Raw genomic sequence first — 26,048 nt, 5'->3', positions numbered from 1 at the left:
GCTCCTTTTAAAAGGGGTCCCTGCAGACGTGATGTCCTCCGCTAGACTGTTGCACAGGTGAGGACCAAAGTGACTGAATTCTGCTCCACCATAGGTGTTGGTCCTCACCCTAGCAACAGTCAACAAGCTAATGCCAGAGGACCTCAGGGACAGCGAGGGCTGATTTAAAAAAAATAAAATCAGACAAATAGGAGTGCTCAATACCATAAAGACATTGAAAAACTAAGTAAAAGTATCTTAAATATGACCGTGAAATGCACAGCAAGCCAATACAGTGATTTTAAAAGATATAAATTTTATATATACACACTATTTATGAAAAGAATGAACCTGCAAACCTGCCATAGATAAGGCACAATACAAACAACAAATAACCAATAGCAAGTAGAAGAAATGGCAGAAATTTATTGTGTTTTTTTTTGTATTTCTGTATTTATTTTGTCAAGTATTTTGTCTTGTTTATTGTCACAACAAAATGTTATTCAGACAAGGGGGCGGGTGAACTGGCTGAGCTTTTCATCTATTGGGTGTAGCCAACCTGTAAATCACTGATCAACTAATATGTGAAAAGCTCAGGCAACTCATCAGGCAAAAAAAAAACTATGACCAGACAAACACAAAAATATATGGCAAAACACAATAAATGAATACAGAAATAATTCAATGACAAAAATAAATGACAAAATTCATAAATAAAAAAATAGATTGCATGTGTGTCATATATTTAGGTATTATGTTCATTTATTTATGGCTTATATTTGTAAATATATATTTATTTACAGCATAAATCTATTCCTATAAATGACAGGATCATCTTCCAAACATCAAGAGTGTTGCGTCAATGCTACCATGCTATGGACTCATTATGCACTTTGAATACTCAAAATATAGTTTGTGTCATTTCAAACATTCACAATATATCTATATACATCGTAGAATTCGACTATGGAGTGCACCTGATTATAAGCTGCACTAAATACATTATGAGGGAAAAAAACAAGTCCATAGTGGCACAAACAAGCACTATTGCAGAAACCAGCAACGATGACAGGCAAAAGATGTGAAACACAGTTTTTTGTTGTTGTAGCGACCAATAACAGATAAGCGAACGATTGCAAGTCATCAAGCAAATGCAATGGAACTATTGGTTTAGTCAAGTCCAAGAGTACTTTAAGATGCCTAGTGCATTGAGACTTTCATCAACAGTGGTTATACCAATATCAGCGGCTGTTGCTAGCCATTTAAGTCCCCCAAGCTCAAATGCTTTGGGGAGGGGGCTAATTCTACTGCTGTATTACGAAGTGGTTCGAAGGTTGGTGTAGAAATCTGTCCCAACTAAAAACTGTCAAGATTTGATCCACTGAATCGGAGGCTGATCCAAAATTCTGGGTCAGTATTGTAGTGTATTGTGATGCATGGAAAAGGTTGGTCGGATGCCTACAGGAAGGAACTGCTGGTTGGATAAGAAATAATGCTTTGTTGACTCATTTCAAGTGGTTTGGAAGGCGATTTTATTCCTCGTTAAAATGATGTCAAAGCCAGCAGGCAATCGTCCCTCAGAAAAGTGGTGCTTGCCCCGGTCCAAAGCCTCTCTGGGAATTCATTGTCATAATTACGACAGCCCCTCTGTGGGCCTTTAACCCAAAATAGGTTCTAGATTTTAAGGGACTCCCTCTTGGAGTCAGATAACAAGTCTATGCGTGTCAGCAGGGGTGCCAAGACCCCAAAAACCCACTTGAAACTGAACTCTGAGGGAACGAAGGTCTTTTCCCAAGCTGCTATACCACATGTTTTCTCTTTGCTGCAAACCTCCCGTTTTGATTTATAGCTGTCACATCTGAAAATGAAACCCATATGGCATTATTTTTTGTTACAAATCCAATTATATCTTATGCTGTAATTGCCAGCCAGGGAAAGAAGAGAAACAACATAGTGAAACGCATAAAAGCTACGTTCAAATTACTTAAAATCCGGGGCACAGTCTGTGTTGGGATCTTCAACATCAGAGCATTTTGTTCTGCCAGAGTAAAGGAAATCTTGCATGTCTAGCAGAGGCCTTGGTGCAGGTGAGGGGATGGGGTGGTTATGGGGATGTCTGCGTGTCTGGCTAATGTCCAGAGATGAGAGACCTTAATGTAGTCTCTCCAGTTATATAACCTTCTCTCTTCTTAACTCCATCTTTCAAACCACAGGCCTCCCCCCTGCAAGGGCAAAACAGTAATGCTTTGTGGCCCAGATTATAAAACAAATTGATTCACAAAGGTCCGTGGAGTAAAAGAGTACTGTATTTTCATTACCATAAAGCGCAACATACTGAAAGGCACATTCTGACTGTTATTTAACACACATATAAGGCACACCTGAAAATAGGAGGCATGCTTTAAGTCAAATCAAATCATGTTTATTTGTATACCCCTTAATCACAAGGAGTCTCGAAGAGCTGCACAGACCACAGATTATTGCAAACCACATACTATTTGTACACCATCCCCTGATCTAAAACCTATATGAAGGCAATGAAAAACTCAAAAACCTCAACATGAGGAAAATGGAGAAACCTTGAGAAGGGACCACACATGAAGTAATCCACCTTCCAGGATGAGCAGGCTGCAATGGATGTTGCAACACCAAACAATACACAGATATTGTCAACATGGAATATGGGTCATTCAAAAGCTATAGAATAGAAGTGTCTAAGCCTAGATTTAAACAGTTCCACTGTGGTTTGTGATCGAATCTCAGGGGGAACAGCATACCAAAACTGTTTATACAATCCGCCTGTCCACACTTGAACCTTTAACCTACTCATGCTACCTGCTACTACATCCACCTAAAAGAGTGGTTCTCAAATAGTTGGGTGCGAGTCCTTCTCAAGGGGGGCGCGGGCTTATTTGACCAGGGTAATTTTGTTTTTATCTTTTAAGTGCAATTACATCTCCAAAACACTAAGGAGTAGAGCTGCTTTCATTGGCAGAGTCTCTTTTTTAAATGTTGCCTTCTCAAAGTGGACTGCATACAGCAGAGTGGAAGCTTTAATGTAGCAGACCCTCAAGTGACCACATATAAAAATATTTAAAACGGGTGACAAGACAGGGCAGCACGGCGGCGTAGTGGTTAGCGCGTGTGCGGCACAGTTCTAAGGTCATGAGATTGAACCTTCCGGTGTGGAGTTTGCATGTTCTCCCCGTGGGTTTCATCCTGGCACGCCGGTTTCTCACATTCAAAAAACATGTGTTTCAGGTTAAGTGGCCTATCCAAATTGTCCCTAGGTGTGAATGAGCAAGTGAGTGCTCTGTCTCTGTATGCCCTGCGACTGGCTGGCAACCAGTTCAGGGTGCCCCTTGCCCGCTGCCCGAAGAAGGCTGGAAATATTTTCTCTATTAAGTGTGGGTTAACAATTCCCAACTGGGTTCAAAAAACCTTTATAAAAATTCTTCTGTGCTGATCTGCTTTTATTTTACTTTTAAAAAAGTTGTTCCGGGATTCGCAATACATTAGGTAGGAGGAAAGGGGGGAGGTTGGAGAGTGACTTTATGCCTGCCATGGCAGTTTTTGTTAGTGTAGAAAGGAAATGTAAAAGAAAAAGCCTATTTCAAATACAGTCCAAACGCCAACCCAGACCCCAAAATGATGAAAAACAAGAATGTTCAAGAACGTCTAAGATATGCAAGTAAAGTAATCCCTCGGTTATCGTGGTTAATGGGGAGCAAAACCACCCGCAAAAAGTGAAAATCTGCGAAGTAGCGACGCCCCTTCAAAAATGCTTAAAAAATTTTAAAAAATAAAACCTTTTTTTTTCTTTTCCTTTTTAAATTATTTTATTTTATTCTTATTATTTTTTAGACCTGTGAAGCTCTGAACCCGCGAACGTGGAACCGCGAAGTAGCGAGGTCCCACTGTACTCAATGATATGACTGATGCTGCGATAATGACTTTAAGCCAGGAAATGGCGGCTCAGAGTAACATATTTTCAAATTTCGGACAGCACCTATAAACAAAACTGTAAACTACAATCGAAAACATTGGCATGGATGAAAGAAGTGTACTAGCAAAAACATTCCAAAGAACATAAACCCAAAATACAAAGAAGTCCATTTGTATTTAAAGGAAAGCAAGCATTGCTGCCAATTAGAGTCGCTTCTTGCATGAGTTATATTGCTAAAACAAATGTATTTCGCGCAAACCTTTGTCGGGAAAATGTGGAAAAAAGTATCAGCTCAATTTCTAGCGTGAAAATGCTAGGTGGACAAAAAAACCTAATTTGTAGGTAGCTGCAAAAAAATTAAAAACCTCATACAAGCCTTATAATGAATGGAACACATGCTGTATGCATCTATATTACCCATATCAATGACTAATTTGGATGCATTACATCCCGATGAGCACCACTTGACTACTCTATTGTAGGATACTGCTTCAAGTTTAACTTTATTGCGAATTACAGTATTATTGCTTTGATAAAATTAAAGAAATAACATTTTTGAAGTCATTTTTACTTTGTGGATTCAAAAAATAACAAAATGTAACAAAAGAGAGCAATAAAATGTAGATATTTATAAAATAAAGAGCTTTTTGATAAGCCTGATAAAATCAATACAATTTAAGTTTGATTTCTGTCCAAATGTCAGTGCCTGGGTAAAATGCAACAAGGATCCTCTTCTCTCTCTTCGTACCAAATCAACGCACCCATCCTTGGGCCTGAGCAACAAAAACTATCCCTAGGAGTCATTCAAAATATATCCTGACCAAAATCAGAAATCACTTAACAAAAACAGCTACTTTGTTACTTAAAAATGCTTATAACAGAATTGTGTTCTACTTGTGTGACTTCTGTTTTGAAATTAGGAATGTTACAGCGTTGAAATTTAACATCGATTCTAAACATTTTACAGAATTAGAAAATGTTTTTGTCATGTTTGTCCTCCTACAGACACAATGTTAAAAGAAATATATGTTTCCTTCTCGATCTTTTTTCATCTGTAAATGTAAACAATGTTGACTGAACCGGCAGCCTGCAAACTGGAACAGTCTGCGATGTGTTTTTAGTGGTTGATGTTGGCGTAGAGGGAACCACCGCAAAGCTTGAGATGCGGCTGAGACGTTCACTTTTAATCTCTTATCAATCCAAAGTTTAAAAAGTCCAAGGACCGACCACACGAAAAGCAAAACCAGTTGAGCGGCTCATGTGTTTCCCACAAAACAGGCTACACATAACGCGTTCGCTGTACATGTCCTCGATGCTTGTGTTTCATCATTAACAACGTCACTTCCGGTTGAGCCCTAGAGTTGGGACATTCCCTTTCCCTTGAAATTTGAAATGTAAGAGTTCTGCGATTTTTATAAGTGTTTTGTGTCTTGTCTTGTCAAAGAAATTTCCTAAAATGTAAAATTGTTAGCTAAAATATAAGTGTTTTTCACCTCTTGGCCACAGTAAAAAACACTGCTTCCATCTTTGACAAATTGTCAGAGACTAGAACAGATACAGGACCTAATCGCGTGACGTTCTCACACCAGCCATTATTTCACGGGAAATGGGGAGTCATGCATGTTAGGCAGCCAGTCTGGCGTGGAAAGACGGGAAGCCAGAGACCGACGAGATTGATAACAAATCAGGATAACGAAAATAAACAGGAGAAACTAGCCGGGAACAAAAACTGAAGTAACTAACAAGCGAGACAAAAACAGACGGAAACAAAACCTGAACTCGAAATTAAACAGTACAAAAATAAACGGGAACAATACCGGACTGGAGATATCAAAGGAAAACAGGACTGAGTCAGAACCCACGTCTTGTTGGGCAGAAGTTCGTTTGACGGGCTGACCGCGAAGAAAGAGAGCGCTGAGCTTTATATAAACAGAAAGTCAATCTCTCAACGAGCCGCAGCTGGCACCACACGGGCGGGGCCAATTGGGCACCATGGCAACCATGACACACACGGGCGGGGCCAATGGGCACCACGGCAACCGTGACACACACGAGCACGGCTAATTGGGCGCCATGTACACTATAACACAAATATGAATCAACAATAGTGGGCAGCACGGCGGCACAGTTGTTAGCGCGTGTGCGGCACAGTTCTGAGGTCATGAGATCGAACCTCCTGTGTGGAGTTTGCATATTCTCCCCGTGCTTGCGTGGGTTTCCTCTAGGCACTCCGGTTTCCTCCCACATTCTAAAAACATGCATGTTAGGTTAATAGGCCAGTTCAAATCGTCCCTAGGTGTGAATGAGCGAGTGAGTTGTCTGTCTCTGTGTGCCCTGTGACCGGCTGGCAACCAGTTCAGATAGCTGGGATGGGCTCCAGCACCCCCGCGACCCTACTGAGGATAAGCAGCACTAAACTACTAACATACATCTTATACACAGCATGGTGAAATAATATTTTACATAGACAACAAATGAAGACGTCCTCACCTTATCAATCACACTGACACGAGAATGGCGCCACAGGAAGATGTAGATAAAATAAGGGGTCTCCAAACGGACAAAATAAAAGCACCTGTTTACATTAAAAATTAACACTCAAACAAAAGACAGCGAAAGTGCGTCCCCTAGGGACACTTTTCACTAACTGCCCCACATAAACATATTTGAAAAAGCGTGGTTTGCCGACCTCCGTGCTAGGTTGTGGTCACTATCACCCTTTAAAAATCACAAATTATTGTCAGAAATAAGCTTGCTCCATACAGGTATTTAAATGTGTGCAATGTTCTTCTTAGGAGTGTGGAGGAAGGTTCTGCTGACTCAAACAAGTGACCTTTGGGGAATGGAGACTTAAATAAAGAAAATAAAGGACACTCGCTGGGATAAACACCCAAATTGTCTGCCAGAGAATGACATGCACTTCCCCTGCCTTGAGCAATGCAAAAGGGAATAAGTTGCATTCAACAAAATGAATAACTAACAATATGATAATATCACTGCTTCGGGACATAAAATACAATGGATGTCTCTGGAGACTGAGAAAAGAGAAAAGGGGGAAATAGCCTTTTAAAGTGCTTCTTTGCTTATTCCATTTTTAACCAAATATAATAACGTATGAAATTTCCTTTTACTGTTAAGGTGAAATTTAAAAGTCAAAAGGTTGAGGTCTTTTTTTAATTGATGAAGTAAAACCGTGCCCTATGTTTTTACTGCTCCCTTGTGGATTAGAGTGTCACTGCAATACCACAAGAATCTCACGCATTGAGGACAATTTTAACAGTCACCAGACATTAGTTTGGAAGGGGGATATCAAATTCATAGGGGGCACAGCCATTATTGCCTCCCAAAAAATTGTACACAGCACTATTGCAGGTTAAATCTAACCAACAGCACATCCAGCGGCAGCTTACGTCAAGTTTCATTGTTTAAAACAATATACAGCCAGCTCCCTTCTTGACACGTTTTCCCATTGTGATTGGCCAATATGCATTTTTTTCTATGTTGTTGACTTTAATTTTTCTAAGTTTAAAAAGTATAAAAGCATAAAAATAAATATATATATATATATATATAAGCATAGAAGTATATACCGTAAGTATAAAAAGGTTCGAGGTTTGAAAGAGTTAAAAGCTCACTGGTAAAAGAAAAATAAATGCTATTACAATTTAGTATAATTATGTATAATGACATTTTCAATTTTAAAAAAGCATTAACTCATTTTGTGCATAATGTTACATTATCATTAGTACTATACTGATCAAAATCAAAACCTCCCTTTTTTTCTTCTTGATTCGTGTATTTTTGTTTCTTTTTTTCCCTGTTTCTTTTCTTTTGTTTCTTTCTTTCTGTCTTTTTACTTATTTTTGTGCTTTTTTTGCTTGTTTTTGTTTTCATTCTCCTTTTTTCTTTTTTTCCTCTTTTGTTTCCTTCTTCCTACATCCACTTTTCTGTGGGCACTGCCCACCCCTGGTGAAGGGCTATCTAGACAGGAGTTCTGGAATGGGAATACTTAAAAGAACTCCAAGGGGTACTTTAAATATTTAGATACATCTTATAACTTGCATCAATGCAAGATAATGCACTTGCTTCCCTTTAACCAACACTGCATAAATAAAGTTCCATGTCCAGGTAATTTACTTAGTTTTTCCAGACCATGTTTTTTTTGTTTTATCCTTGTTTTCTTTACTCCTAAGTGCAGATCCGTTTTTGTTAAATATCTTTGCCACCAATAAACTCAAGATCACTTGTCATTCAGCTTGTGTATTTGCACTTGGGTCCGTCTCTCAAAACACAATAGTGTGTGGAGGGAAAATGAAACAGATCACATACATCAACACCTCGTCCCAATTGTGAAGTATGGTGGAGGGTGCCACATGGATTTCGGGCCGTTTTGCTGCCTCACTGCCTTGACAGCTTGCAATCAGTAATTAAAAAATCAATTCAAAAGTTGATGAAGATATTTTGCAGAAAAACCTAAGGCTGTCTGTCTGTCCGTAAAAAGAAAATAAACTAAAACACAGAAGTAAATCATCTTCAGAATGGTTTCAGAAGAACAACATACACGTTCTGGAGCGGTCAAGTCTATGCCGAGACTTGAACCCCATTAAAATGCTGTGGCTTGACCTCAACACTGCCAATCATGCCAGACATCTCAGGAATCTGACTAAACTATAGCAGTTTAGTGAAACAAGGGCCAAGATTAGATGTGCCAGACTGATTTGCAACCACATAAAGCGTTTGGTTGAAGACACAAAAGATTAAATTTGACTTCAGTCACTTCTACCTCCCGCTTCTGTAATAGTCTGCGTGCTATCCTTAATATAATATATACCGTACATGTTTGGATGGTTATAGTTGAAGCAGACATTGTTTTTGTTTTGTTATCTGTGACTTTTGATACAGATTATATCACACTGTATGGGGATTTCATGCTGAAATGTGAGACATTCCAAAATAAGTTCATATACTTGTTCATATCACTGTAAAACACCCAAATTTGAATAACATCTGGTACATTCCTGATATTTCAAATAGTGTGGTTCACCATTTGGTCGCCTTTTGTTATGGCTTCTTGGTGTGGCAGGATTATGCACCAAACTGATTTTGTACTACATGCATATTTTTGCATTGTCAGTGTTATGAACCGCAACAGGAGGAGAACCCAAATGCGTGACGTTTTCTCACACAAGCCTTTTATTTTACGAGAAATGGGGAGTCATGCATGTTAGGCAGCAGTCTGGCAGGGAATGACAGGAAGCCAGAGACCGACGAGATCGATACCAATAGCCCGAGCAGATATCGGACCGATGGGGTCGATACCGGACAGGACTGACAGGATTGATATAGAAACAGGATATCGAAATTAAACAGGAAGAACTAGATGGGAACGAAAACTGTAGAGAATAATGAACAGGACCAAAATAGACGGGAACGATACCTGAGCGGAATTGCAGGCAGGACAGAGTCAAAACCCACGTCTTGCGGGGCAGAGGTTCGTTGACAGACTGACAAAGGGTGAGTGAGAGTACTGAGCTTAAATAGAAGGGAAGCCAATCTGTTAACGAGCCGCAACTGGTACCAATTGGGAACCATGGCAACCGTGACAGTCAGAGAATATTTGTTAGGGTCTGGTGCACCTCCTTCCACCAGAGGGCGCCCAAACGTTTTTTAAAAAGGATAGGTGTGTCTTATAAACCCACACCTGTCCCTAATTTGCCTGACCCTTCATAAGGACATTCTAGAGAGCAATCAGTGTCGGATGATTTTAATTTTCCACATTCATTTTCCACCGTCAAGCTCTCCATCACCTTTTTCCCAGTGTCATCCTGATTACTAAGGTTTGGTTTTTGTTTCTGGTTCTGATGGTTTTATTGTTGCTTTTGACCGTTTGTTTCCCTACTTTGTGGATGAGCGCGATTAACAGCCATCATTTTGGAGGACCTTGCCAAGTTTCCTGCTTCCTGCGTTTGTGTCCACTGCAAAATCACAACATCATTGCTCATTTCAGTTTTCAAAAACATACCAGTCGGGGTCAACCGGTGTGATGTCGATCCGGGGAGGGGCTCCAAAAGGCAAAGATGTAGGTCGGGAAACAGTTTCACGGTCCGGCGTCCGAGCTCTTTCCCACTGACGCCACGACAATGGCGGCAGCTGCAGGTTGCCGGATAAACGCCGCCGGCCTCTTCGTAGGTCGACCCCCAGCGTACATGTCGGGGACGTAAATGACTCACTGAGGCAACAATCGGACCCCTCTTTGCCATCCTGAAAAGGACACAAGAAGAAATTAGAACATTTGGGGACAGGTTCATGAGTTAAGTAAAAGTAGAAACGTGGGATTTTACAGACTTATTCAAATAACAAATTTCATTTTGTTTTATAAGGGTGACATCAGCGTTACGACTATAATTCAGAATCAGTTATTAAATTGAGAAACAAAATAAGGTAAAATAAGAAAATTATAATATTTTCAAGTAACTTCTGCACTGCAGGTAGATTCTTGCCCCCATTCTAGGTGTTACTTTATTTTTTCTTTGTGTTTTTTATTTTTACTTGGCCTTTTGAAAAATGCTTAATTAAGAAAAAATCTTGTGGACAATAAGACAAAAATTTCTTATCGTAAAAGTTAAAGTATTAATGTGGCTTAGACCCGGGTTAAAACTTTAGTTCAGTTTACATTTTCAACTGCTGAACTAACTTTTGATATAAGACAGTGTAAAGCTTTAACTTTTGTGTTAAATCAGGTTTCAAGTCAAAGTTCAAACTTCAGCTTTTGATGGGACCAAAGAATTTAAGATTTTTCTTTTTATACGTTTTTTATTTTCTTATTTTTTGTAACCAGAATCATTGAAATGTGCTTGTAGCAATAGAAGGATTACAAAGAATAATATAAATAATACACCATTTATGAGCCAATGATAGTATCACATTTGGAGGGTAAAAAAATAACCTATGATAGGTAGAATCTGGTAAGTAGCAACCTTTATCTTATTGTACATTTATTATACCACTAAAAACAATCCATTTAAACCAAAAAACAATACAATTTTATGGGTCCAAACATGTTTTGAACAACAAAAGTACCTGTAAACGTTTATTTCTAACTATTTCATTAGTATTATTTTCTCAAATACTGTAATTTGGAGAAAGTACAGCCAATACCAAACACAGTTCACTATGTAAAGCCTTATTCAGATTGTGAAAGCTTAACCGTGTTAAAGGCAAGGATTTCAGTACTTGAAGCTCCACGGTGCAAATAAGTTCAATTAAAAATGTTATAGTAAAATGAGAAAAATATAGTACAGTAAAAGTAATAAAAATGGTAGCTAGTCTTTCATATCTCTGAAAACTAGATTTTTCTATGTATATAATTTATAAAGCGAGATCTCCTATCCTTATTTAATGGAATGATTTCCTTTAGGAAACATCTGCATCTGCCCACCTCGAACATTTCGGCGGTGCTTCCGATGTGCATCATAAGTCTTTCCACTAAGGGGCACTGCGGGCCTATTAAAATATTTGTCTGATAACATGTTTTTTGTTTTCTTATTTTTGTTCAGGGTTCGAATTGAACTGAAAGTGATTTCTCTACCCCAAAAGCCCTCTTTGTTCTTTCCATGAAGATTGTTTGACCTCATAAATTTTTGCTCTTTGCAGTTTAAGAGGTTTCTCTCGTTCAACACTGCAAATCAATGATCAGGAACATTATATGAGAGGCAGTTTGAGAATTAAGTCATACTTCCCGTCATATATAACCTCATAATCTCACACATGCACAACTATACGCTCATACATACACAGTCAAACCCACACTGCTTTGCTCTTACACTTACCAATATACTCTCTCATAATTGTGTTAGTATTCTTTCATACACACACTACTATGACACACACCATATTATCGTACGTTTGCTACTATACTCCCTCACGCATACTACTATAATGGGAGCAACTCCAGTTTGACGTTGAACTGTACAACATATACACACAGATCAGTGTGCATCACCGTGTCAAGTCATGTTTATTTGTGACGCTCTTAATCACAAGACTTAGGGATCATTTCTATAGTTTTTGACTTCTCGGCCTTTTGGCTAAGATCAAGTGTACTTTCTATGAAGTCACTATCTTTGATTTTTGCATTTCGGAGATGGAATATGAGCTTGCTCTGTCCACTCCACGCAACGGCCCGGTATTGCAGTACCTCCGGGAATGGTGCATTCGCAATGATCGCAGCAAGGCTTTAGGGCTAGGACCTTAGCTTGGCCTTTTGGCTGAGAGTAAGTGTCCCGGCTCATAGGCTTTGTAGCGTATTATGAAGTGACCGATAACGGATAATGGATAATGAATAACGAAGATAGATCAATAACCCTTAAAAACCCCAAAACCCCAGTCTCAAAGGGCTGCACAGACCACAGACTATAACGGGTTACAGACTATTATTTGCCCATCCCTTGATCTCAAACCTTCGTGAGGGCAAGGAAAAATGTAAAACTTACCATGAGAAAAATGAAGAAACCTTAAGAAGGGACCACACATGAGGTTCTCCCCCTTCAGGATGAACCGGATGACAAAAAAATGAACAATAAAATAGAAAATAAAATTTAAAATACTCAAAGTATAATATAAAGCTTTAAAATGAGTTTAAGCTTGCCAATGATGTGCAGCATGATGTATTTCCGTGACTGTTGACATCGTACACACACCTATTTGTTTATTAAAAGTCCAGCAGCCCACCGGTGGGCCATCAGAGCATTAATGGGTTAAGGTACCGTATATTACTAAAACTCTTTCTGTGTACCGTCTTCATTGGTAAATTCTTCAATGTGGGCAAAAACAGCTTATAGCGAAGTGCAGTATAGTTGTGCATGTGTGAGAGTGTATGTGTTCTGTATCAGCCAGTCCAGAATGATTTACCTCTAAAACAGCCTCTCATATCATACACTGACTTTTCCACAGTCTCCAAATGAGCCCTTCAGAGAGGGGCGTTCAATATAATGAGACAGATGCTGCCAATCTTGGCCTCAACTTTCAACACAGGAATGAAAAGAAAAAAAAGACCCTAATGCAAAACCAAGACAAAACAATAGACTATTCAAAGTTGTCCTTCGATGAGCCATAATTAAAAAATATTGTCTGAAATGATCAGTCTGGGGAATGTGCAGCAGGGGTTTCAAACTCAATTTACTGGGGGCCACAAGAGCTAGAGGCAAGGTTGGGCCAAATCGAGTTTTTCACAAAAAAAGTGCAGATAAAAACATTCCATCATTCTCAGATATTGTGTTTTTTAAACTTCATACATAAAACAAGATTTAAAAATAGAAAACCTTAAAAATGAATACTAAATCAATCAATCACTCAATCAAACATTTATAAATGAATCCATAATCTGCTTGGCCTGCATTTAGGGACAATGTGTATTTTTTAGCGCCTGCTAGTGGTAAAGTAACTTCACTCAAAATAAATCAACAGTATGATTTAAACAATAAGAGATAATACAAAATCCATCCTATATATCTGCATTTGTCTGATTGCTCGTAAGTCAAGAAATTAGCATTTGTTTTACATTATGAGCCTCACCTAGAAAGAGCTGGCATGATTGTTCACCATCTTGCTGCTAATGAAATCCCATAAAAACAAAATCCTTGTGAGCAAAAATTTAGTAGAAAAATGGTGCTTATGGTCACTTTGAGTCTCCAGAGTTTGTATTCTTACATGTACTTCTGAGCATTCGTTTAGAGTTGCACTACACAATACAGAAACATTTGGTCCCTCTTGAATTTTCTTATATTCTTGAACATTTTATTATTATTATAAGGTATTTCTGTCACGGTTGCCCATTGCCCTAATTGGCCCTGCCCTTTTGGCGCCAGCTGCGGCTCGTTGACTGATTGGCTTCCCTCTTATTTAAGCTCAGTGCTCTCACTCACCCTTTGTCAGTCCATCAACGAACCTCTGCACCCGGAAGACATGTGTTTTGGCTCTGTCCGGTTCCTTGCTTGTGTATCCTGTCCGGTATTGATCCCGTCTATCTCGTCCTGTCTGATATCTGTCTCCAGCCTCCTGTATTTGGTATCGATCCTGTCTGTCCCGTCTTGTCCAGCATCGACCCTGTCTGTCCGGGATCTGGTATCAATCTCGACGGCCTCTGGCTTCCTTTTGTTCCGCGCAGGACTTTTGCCTTACTTCTTTCGCCCAGCGGTCACCGAATCACTTTGTGTTAACATGCATGACTGCCCCATTCCCGTAAAATAAAGCTTGTGTGAGTAACGTTACGCATCTGGGTCCTCCTCTTGTTTTGGTTCTGACAATTTCAATGGAATTGTCACAACAGTAAGCATTGTTTGCAACACAATTAGACATTTCACTCCAGGATAAACACATAACGCAACTAGTAAGATATATACTTTTGCATGCTTGTTTAGGGTTGTGATGGCCCAGAGGAAGATTTACATTTGATTTGATTTCTTCCAGGGCAATTTTTTTTTTTTTTTTTCAAAAATGAGGAAATTGAGTGCCGCATGAGTATATCACTCGTGGATTTTGAATGACAAAGAGAAGAATCTAATGCTGTCAAATCCTATGTATTTCCGACTTGATTCTTTGTCAAATGTGCCATCTTCACATGTCGGAATGTGTGTTAACTTCCCGACCCTCACCAAAGCCCTAATCACAGGAAACACTCCCACTTCGATAGCGAGGCAACACAGCTACGGGAAGGAAATGACAAGATGAGCTGAGAAAACGGCACCTGCTTTCTATATCGAGTGATCGGGAGGGCGGCAGGAGAAAAAGATCAAGAGTAGGCTCTTGGTAGGAGGGATGAAGAGGGAAGCAGATTGAACAGCAGGAGGAACTGCTCAGGGAACAACTTTCAGTGACGGAAGACAGAGTATGCTGGGAAAAGGATGAAAAGCAGTGGATTATGATGACTAATTCAATAAATGTACATCTGCAGCTGCGAAAAACCAATATGGAGATTGTGTGCTCTTTGTTGATGCAAAAAACAACAAAGCTATGTCACGGACAAATAAGGTTTAGTTGTGATCATGACATTGGCTTGTGGTTGTCAGTGTCATATACATATTAATAACTAAAATAAATACATGAAAAAAGTAGCAAATGAAGAAAAAAGGCAAACAACTAATTCAACGTTGGGGCGGGGTCTTGTGTTAAGTCAAACATTATTTTTATCATATTTCCTTTTGTTTTATTTATTTTCTGTTTCTTTTTTCTCTGTATTTCAGTAGCACTCTCTGTTCCCTTAATTTATACTTTTTTCTGCTGGTCTCCTTTTAATGTTAGTCTCATGGCGCCTTCTGTCGTACCAAAGGGGTACTACAACCCTCAATGTTACAAGAAAATTCAACGCACTCTTATTTGCATTAATCAAAAGTGCTAGGTGGCTACTAAAATGCGCGGTACAATGAAAATTGGTTGCCAATGCTTTCAAAAATTCATTTTAATCAATTTTATTGATTTGGTGTTGCAGCCCTTGTTCTGAGCTTACAAGGCAATGCAATTAAATAAATAAGTTTTAGTGTATCCTGGAAAAAATTAGGATTGAATACTAAAAGCAAAATAATTACAGTATAATTCAGTATTGGATTTAAAAATGTTGAAGGGAAATTCTGTTGGATGTAAAGATTTGTTTGAGAGACTCAGAGTGTGAAAGTGTCGAAGTAAGTAAGTGAGTGTAGGTGTGTCCAAGAATAGACTAGCGAAGGCCAGGAGAGATGATTTTCTACACCAAAGTAGGCAAGAACATCCTTATGCTCCCAAAGAAAGACACTTCTGAGTATTGAATGAAGCGTCTTTAAACACTTGCATCTTTTTACTCCCCCTAAATGTTGTGTTTGGTTAAAGGCCTTAACTTCCTCACCTGGAACTGCAGAGACATGAGTAACCCGGATCAGAATAGGAAAGTGCTTCATCATCTTCACTAGTTGAAAGCTCATTGTCTTTTTGGAAGAAACCCATCTTAAGGAATCTCAACATGCACTAAACCGGGGGGGGGGTATATCAGGTTTTTCACTCCATTTTTACATGTAGATTGAGAGGAGTAGCTAATTTGATCCACTAATCCGATAGCTTTGTGTGTCACAATGTGATTGCCAATGCGAGAATATGTAATGGTCAATGGAGGGTTTTTTAATATGAAGGTGCTGGTTCTCAACACTTATGCCCCCGCCCCAGAGAATGGATATTTACTCTGGTCTGTTTTTTCCTTATTGCCCAGATGTAGCATCACATTTTCTGATTGTTGGGGGATTCTAACTGTTGGCTTGACCGTGTATTAGAAAGGTCCTCAAATAAATTCATTATCTATATTTGACTCTTTGAGGGCTCCTGATCCATCAGGTAAAGAATTATTTTTTTTCCTCTCTTCATCACACATATACACTTACAGATTTTTTGACAGAAGACAAGCTCATTCACACTATTAGAAATTGTTCCTATAACCCTCATTTTTTAACTCTTTCAGAATAAAGTGCAATTACACTTCCGATACGCTAGGGCGCGGTAGCGTTCTCATTGGTAGAGTGTTTTGTTAACATTGAGCTTCCGCGCTGTTCATATAGTGTATATGCATTGAGTATGAAGTGTAGACACAAACCAGAGCAGACTTTCAAGTGACCCAATGAAAAAAATATGAAACACAGATGCAGACAGGCGAAGAGAGACAGAGTAGAGAGACAAACAAAAGTTTCCTACCAAAAGCTATATAAATTGACAAAGCATACGTAGCACTTCCAGCGACACTTGAGGGAGATGGCTGTACTTGCTTTGTTAAAAATGTTGGCAGCAAACCGCATGAAGCCAAATAAATTAAGCTGTCACTTCAAGACATTCCGACCCAATCGCGCTGATAAGACGCTAAGTGTCTTTTCAGCAAAAATGTGCCGAAAGAAGTCAATTTTTCACCAATATATAGAAATCAAAATTTTGTAACCACCAATATTGTGTGATTACTTTTTTGGAGTTGAAACTTCAACAAGTCGAGGCCATTAGACCATCCTGAAGGTTGGATGATCAACTACTGAGCGAAGATGACTTTTGAATTTCCTTTTGAATTTTATTGCCCCCTTGGCCCATGGGGTCAAAGTCTAGGGCCTTTACTTCCTTGGCGAGAAAGCCTGGAGCACTCCAACCAAAGGGTTCCGATTGCCCGTGGATCTTTCTCTAACTCTACCTCGGCTCAAAGCAGCACCCAATGGAGTCTGCATGGGAGTCAAGTCAAGTCAAGTATTGTTTATTTGTATAGTCCTTAATCACAGAGTCTCAAAGGGCTGCACAGATCAAAGACTATTGCAAACTACAGACTATTATGACACCATCCCCTCATCTAAAACCTACATGAGGGCAAATAATACACATATTATCAACCTAAAATATAGCTCATTTATATGCTATAGAGTAGAAGTGTGTTTTAAGCTTATATTTAAACATTTCCACTGAGGTTACAGATCGGATCTCAGGGGGAAGAGCATTCCACAGCAGATGGAGAACGCTCTCGAAACAGCGGATCTCTTCTTGCCTCTTGGGATCACTAGTAGACCAGCGTTTTCAGAGCGAAGGCTCCGGACCGGAAAATAGGTGGAAATTAAATCTGAAAGATATGAGGGAGCAAGTCCTTGCATAATTAGCTTAATACCAACAGAACCTTAAAATCACATCTTAAGCTAAAATCAGGGTAATGTGATCAAACTTTCTTGTCTTAGTTAAAAGCCTCGCTGAAGCATTTTGTACCAGCTGAAAGCTCACATGGAAGAGATTTTGTTTTCTTCAAGGGGTCCATGTGGGACCCTGCCCCCGCGTGATGCTTTGTCTGAACAGAGGTAACCCAAGAAAAATATTCTGCAACAAACCGTTTGGTGCTAGGCATAAATAATACAATTCTGTCACGTTTTTAAGTAATTCACTGAAATGAGTTGATTAACCTAAAATTGGCTCATTCATCAGTACATAAAACGGCTGTTTCTGTAGTGGAGTGGTTAGCAAATTCGCTTAACACGTGAAGGGGTGTAAACATATATTGGCCTGAATAACGATGGGTGCCACCAGGCTATGCTTGCTCAAGACACACCACAGTAGGTGGTGCCCCTATGACCCTAGTGGTTAAGGTATCCAAAAACTCAACTTTCAACAGCAATGGAATTCCCCCCCCCCCTTTCCCCCTCTTTAACACCACGAGTTCTCTTGACAACAATGTCATTTTTTTTTTGTCTTGTAAATAAATCGTAGTTTGTAGACTCAAACTACATTGCATTAATCAATCAGATTGATCAATCATTATCAATGAACAACTAAAATACAATATGATTTGAGAATTGCCTTGTTTCGAATTAAATGAGACTGCGTTTTGGGGACTCTGGTGGGGAATCCTGAGCACCACCCACTGGTCAACTCCGTAACCATTTGCCCATCAGTATTTTGAACTATGGTCCACTTGCTGGTTACACTCGTCTTTTTAAAGCAGACATCACTGAACATTCCTTCACACAGAACTGTACGCAAAGTAGTTAGTCCAGAGCAGATCAAAAATGTTGACACAAACATGCATTCTTTTGCAAAAAGCATCATTCAACAACGGGGAAACCTGACACAGAACAAAGTCAGAGAAGTGCTTCACACACGGGTTAAAAAGCACATCATGTTCAAACTTGCATCAGGAGTTAAAGTGAGTGACTGAGTAATGCACACCCACACCCTCTGCTCAAAACTATTTGAGCAACATTATTAGACACCCACATCCGCAGCAGAGTGGAGCACAATGTGTACAGGTAAAACTTACATGAAGCCGCAAAGCTACTCATGCGTCCTAAAATGATGAGTTCTCTATTAGGAAAAAAAAACCTACAGTAAAACAGAGAGAGGCATTATGCTTACCTTGAAACGTGGTGATTATTTTTTATTTTATTTTTTTGTGGGCAGGAATGTAATTACAAATGGTTGGACAGTATATTATATCATATCATATCATATCATATCATATCATATCATATTATATTATATTATATTATATTATATTATATTATATTATATTATATTATATTATATTATATTATATTATATTATATATTATATTATATTAAATTATATTATATTATATTATATTATATTATCCATCCATCCATTATCTGCACTGCTTATCCTCAGTAGGGTCATGGGGGTGCTGGAGCCCATCCCAGCTATCTTCGGGCAGTGGGCAGGGGACACCCTGAACTGGTTGCCAGCCAATCTTAGGGCACATAGAGACAGATAACTCACTCGCTCATTCACACCTAGGGACAATTTGAACCAGCCAATTAACCTAGCACGGGGAGAATATGCAAACTCCACACATGAGGTTCGATCTCATGACCTCAGACCTGTGCCGCACACGCGCTAACCTCTGCGCCGCTGTGCTGCCTTATATTATATTACATTATATCATATTATATTATATTATGTTATATGGGCGGAACAGCGGCGCACTGGGGATAATTTGGACCGGCCAATTAACCTGAAATACATGTTTTTTTGGAATGTGGGAGGAAACCGGAGTGTCCAGAGGAAACCCACGCAAGCACGGGGAGAACATCCAAACTCCACACTGGGGGCTTGATCTCATGACCGCACACGCGCTAACTACTGTGCCGCCGTGCTGCCCATATTATATTATATTATATTATATTATATTATATTATATTATATTATATTATATTATATTATATTATATTATATTATATTATATTATCTCATCTCATCTCATTAGCCGTACCGCTTATCCTCATTAGGGTCGCGGGGGGGCTGGAGCCCATCCCAGCCATCTTCGGGCAGTGGGCAGGGGACACCCTGAACTGGTTGCCAGCCAGTCGCAGGGCACACGGGGACAGACAACTAATTCGCTCATTCACACCTAGGGACAATTTGGACCGGCCAATTCACCTGAAATGCATGTTTTTGGAAAGTGGGAGGAAACCGGAGTGCCCGGAGGAAACCCACGCAAGCACGGGGAGAACATACAAACTCCGCACAGAAAGTCTGGAGCTGGATTTGAACCCACGACAGGTTCCCATGACATGAACTGTGCTGCACAAGCGCTAACCACTGCGCCGCCGTGCTGCCCAGCATATTATATTATATTATATTATATTATAATATGTTATGTTATGTTATGTTATATTATGTTATATTATATTATTCTAAGTTATATTATATTATATTATGATATATTATATTTAGGGCTGTGGGAATCGATTAAAATAAATTAACTAATTAATCTCATTTTTGAAATAAATTAATCGCGACTAATCCCTTAAGGGTCTTAATTAATCGCAGGAGGAAGCAAAGTGTGAAATGGTATATTTGTTAATATGGGACACAGGCTCTGGCATTATTCCAATCTCATAACTTTTTATCTAATTATCTAATTCAGGGGTGTGAAAATCATTTTAATTCGGGGGTCACACGATAGAACAAACAAGACTAGTGGATTTGAGAGAAAGAAAAAAATAGAGGAAAAAATAAGAGAAAGAGAGGGAGAGAAAATTAGAGGGCTGGGACAAAGAAAGGGAGAAATATCGAGAGAAAAGAGAGAGTGAGAAACAAAAGAGAAACAAGTTAAAGAAGGGGAAAGAAAGAGAGAAAGAACGAAATCCAAAGAGAAATAGAAAGAGAAGGATTGAAAAGAGAAAGAGAGAAGGGGAAAGCAAGAGAAAGAGAGAGAGAAAGAGAGAAAAGAGAGAGGTAAGGGGCCGGTCACACAGCCGTTTGCGGCTGAATCACGGCTTTTTTTTTGCCCGTGGTTGCCCGGGATGGAAAATGCGCAAAATTGGCCAACCCGCTGTTCATCGGTGGTATGCCCGCAAAACAGACGCCGGCGACTGTTCCGCTTCCTTATCGCGTCATTTCTGCGTCATTTTCTCGTGTGGACCACGGGTATAAAAGTTCCCGAGCTGGTGTTGAGCCCAAATCCGACTCCTACGCAACACCCACACCGCCCCACCCCCTCGCGTGACTTTTTCATCCACGTTAACAAACGCATTTTGTAGAATACGATCGCACTTTGTTGTTTAAATAAACGCGTTATATAGACTAGGGTCTCCCAATTGTTATAATTAGCTCGCTTTATAGTCTTAATAAGCGTTTTATATAGAATACGATCGCTTTCGTTGGAAGCGCAGCAGAATGCGCGTTCACGCGAGGGGGGAGGATTTACCGTTCGATTACGTTCACAACAAAAACAAAGACGGAATGGTTTAAGTTGTATTACATCTCCAACAAATGCACGACGAAGTGGTTTAGGTTATATGTTTGCCATTACATTCCTTATAAGTGAGATAAAACGAGGTAAAAGTGGATGTATTAGCGAGGGGATGCATATCTCGGCACCGGACTGTAGAAATCATAACCGCACAAGACACAGTCCCGTGAAGATCAAGATTTCAAGCTATGGCATAATTTATATTTTATTATCTTGATAAGGAATGTCAAGAAATAAACATGGATTAAGACGAGGTCACTTCGCTGACGGGGGGTTGTTAAGGCTTATTTTTCTATTTTCTTTATTCATTATCCATCAATTCAAAATACGCTACAAAGCTTAGGAGCCGGGACTCTTACTCTCAGCCAATTTTTTTTTGGTTTGAACAAATTTATTGACACTAAAAACAGAAAACAATCATGACAATCTCAACAGCAATTAAGCACATTCACAATATTATATTCCAATATTACGTTTTTAACAGCAAACACAAAGTGAGGTTTGAACAAACCTTCTCGAAAATCAAACATATTCACAATTTCATTATATAACATCTTTGTTAGTGTCAATAGATCCGTCCAGGCCAAAGTCGATCTCAGCCAATAGGCCAAGCTAAGGTCCTAGCATTAAAGCCTTGCTGCGACCATTGAGAATGCACCGAAAGATTTATTCGAAATGAAGAGAAACTACGCTGACGGTGATCCATTTTCACCCACTTGACGTCTCGAGCACAACTGACGTGTGCTCGGCATTCGCGCTGTTTATACGCGGAGAAAGGCGTTTGACCGTCACACGCGTAACACGCTAATTTCACGTAATAACACCGCGATACAGGCGCAGAACATGCTATTACCATGCTCCACCCACGATTACCCGCTGAAATTTCCCGTCCTACCCACGTGTAACCACACCCTGGCTGCGGCCAGAGCACGTCGTTCTGCGTCATTTCCGCGTCATTACCTCGTGTTGACCACGTGTGCGGCACGCAGTTTAACACGTGCTCAAACTTTTGAGCAGCTCAAAAGTTTTGAGCGCAGCCAACCACGTGAAAATTTCCGACCGCGAGTAAAGCACTGCTCTATCTATATCAAAACGTCCAACAGCGCCCAACAGCAGACATTTCTGGCCGTGCTTCAGCCTCGATATGCTCGTGAAAGGCTGTGTACCCGCGCTCTGAAGAATTGAGCAGCGCAATACTTTTTCGCGCTGCCACCCGCGCGCGAATTTCCGACCTCGTGTTAAGCACCGCTATATCTCGTCTGAATGGCGATCTCAATGCGTCCAATAGTGTCCGCCTCAAAGGCAGAAATTTCTGGCCGTGATTCAGCCGCAAATATCTGTGTGACCGGCCCCTAAGGAAATAAGGGCCCGGTCACACAGCCTTTCACGGGCGTATCGAGGCTGAATCACGGCCAGAAATTTCTGCCTGTGAAGCAGACGCTGTTGGACGCTTTGAGATCGCCATATAGACGAGATACAGCAGTGCTTTACACGCGGTCGGAAATTCACACGCGGTTGGCCGCGCCAAAAAGTTTTGCGCTGCTCTAAACTTGTAACCGCGGGCGGCACACGTGGTACACACGAAGTAATGACGCGGTACAGACACGGAACGACGTGTTACGGCCGGGTCCAGGGCGTGGTTACACGCGGGTAGGACGCAAAATTTTAGCGGGTAATCGCGGGTGGAGCACGGTCATAGCACGTTTGTTCTGCGCCTGTATCGCGGCGTTATCACGTGAATTAGCGTGTGTAACGCGTGTGACAGTCAAACGCCTTTCTCCGCGTATATACAGCGCGATTTGCCGAGCACACGTCAGTGAACAGCGGGTTGGCCAATTTTGCACATTTTCCACCGCGAGCAACCACAGGCAAAAAAAAATCGCAAAATTTTACCCGCGATACAGACGCAAACGGCTGTGTGACCGGGCCCTTACAAACTGGTCGTATTTTCCCTTACATAATACAAAATAACCTCACGCAATTTTTTTTTCAAACGTGTTTATTTATGTAGTTTAACATATTCTATTGTATATGTGTTTCCTTATATCATATATATTGCTAATTAACATTTTGTTGTGAGATCCTGAGTTGCTCGACATGAATGAGGTTTATTATAAAAAAAGTTCAAAAATTAGACGTTCATTGTAGAAGGAAAAAATACATGCAAATATAATTAAGTAGAAACATACAATTTCTTATTCTAATTATGAATTCATTTTCTGCATTAAATTATTGTTGGTAATATACTGATTAAAGGGATAACCACAAACCTGTCTTTTTTCATTTTCGCATTTTAGACTTCCTTTTTTCTTAATTTCTTCATACAATATAATAATTCGTAATATAATGCATCAAAGCAAGTGAGCCGTTTGAGCCGGCTCTCTTTAATGAGTTGAGCCAAAAAGCCAGTTCTCTAAAAAGAGACGGACTTCCTTTCACCTCATCAAACCGCTGGCTTCATTTACAACGAAAAAACTGATACAGAGATAGAGGCTTCCGCGGCAAACTCGTTTGACTTGATTGATTTGCTGCTTTGTGATAGTCGGTGTATACCGGATGGTACCCATAATTGACAAATTTGCGTTTTCCCGTACAAATTTTCTCATACGTTGTACATGTCTTAAAATGCATAATAAATTTACTTTGTACGGCAAAAAGGTTGACAGTTATGCATGAACAAAACTGAATTAATGCATGAACGATGCATGATTTATGGAAGAACTTCTCATCATGTGATGTTTCTGGTGTTCACCATGGCGGTCACCTTCCTGCGAATATGCACAAAATGTCATCCCTCTCTGCCCTGACGACAACGAATAGACTTAGTTCTTTTTTCTTTTTTTCTTTTTTTTTGAGGAAAACGCTCTGATGAAGCATCTGTCCGTCCTTATCCATATATTCGCGTTTCTCACCATATTCGCTTTTCTCTTGATGTGTGGACAAAGATCTGATCAAAGCCACTCCTGCCATGTAATGGTGATTTTTCATACTGAAATCATTCCCAGAGGCTTGATCATTACTGATGAGCTGCGCCAAACCCTTTATAACGTTATTTAACATTATGGCACTCAGAGACAATGTACACACTATGGCACTGAATAAGTTTGGTTTGTGACCTACTCTTATTGTGAAATGAATTTAAATGTCTTTAAATTTTTTCCCCAGTTGGGTGTTTTGTACTTCGTTTCTAAGAAGTGGCAATCCTCCTCAAAAAGGTGATCCTTGCCGCTGGCCTCCCTTTCTTTCACGCACCCGCCATTTTTATCCAAGCACGTCTCGTCATTACATCTGCCACACAGCAGCAGATCTCAGCAATCACATTGCCTGCCTCATTATTTTGTTCTTTTCCCTCATTGAAGGCCTTTCCATGTTCACCTGTTCTGGTTCCCTCATGTCGCCGCATCATTACAGCAATCTTATGTACTTTAGTTTTTCGCTAGCGGATTTGTCACTATTGCATCTTATACGCCGAAACATTTCACCTCAGCTTATTTTCACGGCCATAAGACGCATGTAAAAGTCTACTACAACACCTAGCATCAAGTATGGAATCATCAGTTTTGGACAAATACTCACTCTGACATTTTATTCTGTAGAAAAAAACCTCACAAACAGGAAACAGGCACAAGGTCATTCCAAAGTGCAACTCATTGGCATTCAGAAATTCTAAAATAAATGAATACAAAACTTTGTGATGGTCAGTAAATGCTACTTTTATAAACCAAGCACAGGAAAATATATATTGAATCACTCCATTCTGAGGAAAAAAAATATGGAATCGGTGCATTTTGAGTAGAAAATAAGGACACACCCAGTCAATTTCCTTTCATTAATTGGACACCTGGCTTAGATTAAGTCCACTTGTTAATCAGCAGTTAAAAACAGTGCAGTTATCACACTTTGGAAGGCTCCTGGATTCAGTGGATTGGCAAGAATCATGGCTCCTAAAAGAGAGATGTCTCTTGAGACCAAAGACAACATCACTGTATTTGTATGGTTGCCAAAGATGTGGGCTGTTCACAGTCAGCTGTATCAAAGATTTGGACCAAGTACAAACAGCATGGAAAAGTTGTTAAAGTCAAGCGCACTGGTAGGCCAAGGAAGACATGTAGGCGTCAAGACAAACAACTAAAGGCCATATGTCTTGAAAACAGAAAATGCACTACAAGACAAATGAAGAGGAAATGGGAGGACGTTGGAGTCAATGTATGTGACAGAACTGTGCAAAATCACATAATGGAAATGGGATTTTCAAATAGGAAAGCTCAAAGGAAACCATTGTTGACGCTTAAACAGAAAGGAACAAGAATGCAATGGGGTAACGAGAGCCAATCATGGACTGCGGATGACTTGATGAAGGTTGTCTTCAGTGATGAGTAAAAAATCTGCATTGTACAAGGTGATAATCCTGAACATTTGTTTGGTGCTGTTCCGGTGAGATTTACAAAGAGGACTGCCTAAAAAAAAAAACCATCAAAATTCGCACAGTTCTTAATGATATGCACTTTGGAATGACTTTACGATTGTTTCATGTTTGTGATCCGAGTTTTTTTCTAGAGATTAAAATGTCAGAGTGAGTACTTGTCCAAGACTGATGATTCCCTACCTTTTGCAAGGATTTACAGTGCACCCTGTGTCTCATACAGAGCGGCGGGTGGAGACCAGCTCGGTGGCCCCCGAGAATGGGAGGTCACAGGTTCGTGCTTTGGCCTAGTCAAGACTAACAACACTTTGGGGGGAAAACACAAGTTTTGGGGAGATTATTCACATTTCCAACTAAAAGCGATCCCCTGTGACTTCTATACGTCTCCACCACGTTCCAGTTGCACAGAAAAGGTAACACATTGTTTGTGGAAGTACTGATGGATTCTAATGCCGTAG

At 39.9% G+C, this 26,048-nt stretch overlaps 1 protein-coding gene and 1 pseudogene across 1 annotated transcript in view; one reads left to right on the top strand and one right to left on the bottom strand.

Annotated features, from left to right (window-relative positions):
* pde4ba (phosphodiesterase 4B, cAMP-specific a) overlaps positions 1-26,048 on the bottom strand; it is a 201,962-nt gene that overhangs the window by 155,456 nt on the left and 20,458 nt on the right. Inside the window, exon 3 of the mRNA XM_088350230.1 lies at positions 9,948-10,186. Within this exon, the coding sequence (XP_088206356.1) occupies positions 9,948-10,186 (239 nt within the window). The remainder of the gene's footprint in view (positions 1-9,947; positions 10,187-26,048) is intronic.
* LOC148355128 (U2 spliceosomal RNA) lies at positions 11,993-12,144 on the top strand (annotated as a pseudogene).

The sequence above is a fragment of the Urocampus carinirostris genome, chromosome 12 (genome assembly GCF_059441175.1).
Source record: "Urocampus carinirostris isolate Australia breed hairy pipefish chromosome 12, RoL_Ucar_1.0, whole genome shotgun sequence".
Taxonomy (NCBI): domain Eukaryota; kingdom Metazoa; phylum Chordata; class Actinopteri; order Syngnathiformes; family Syngnathidae; genus Urocampus; species Urocampus carinirostris.
The sequence above is the reverse complement of the archived record's forward strand: the minus strand, read 5'-3'. Positions and strand labels throughout refer to the sequence as shown.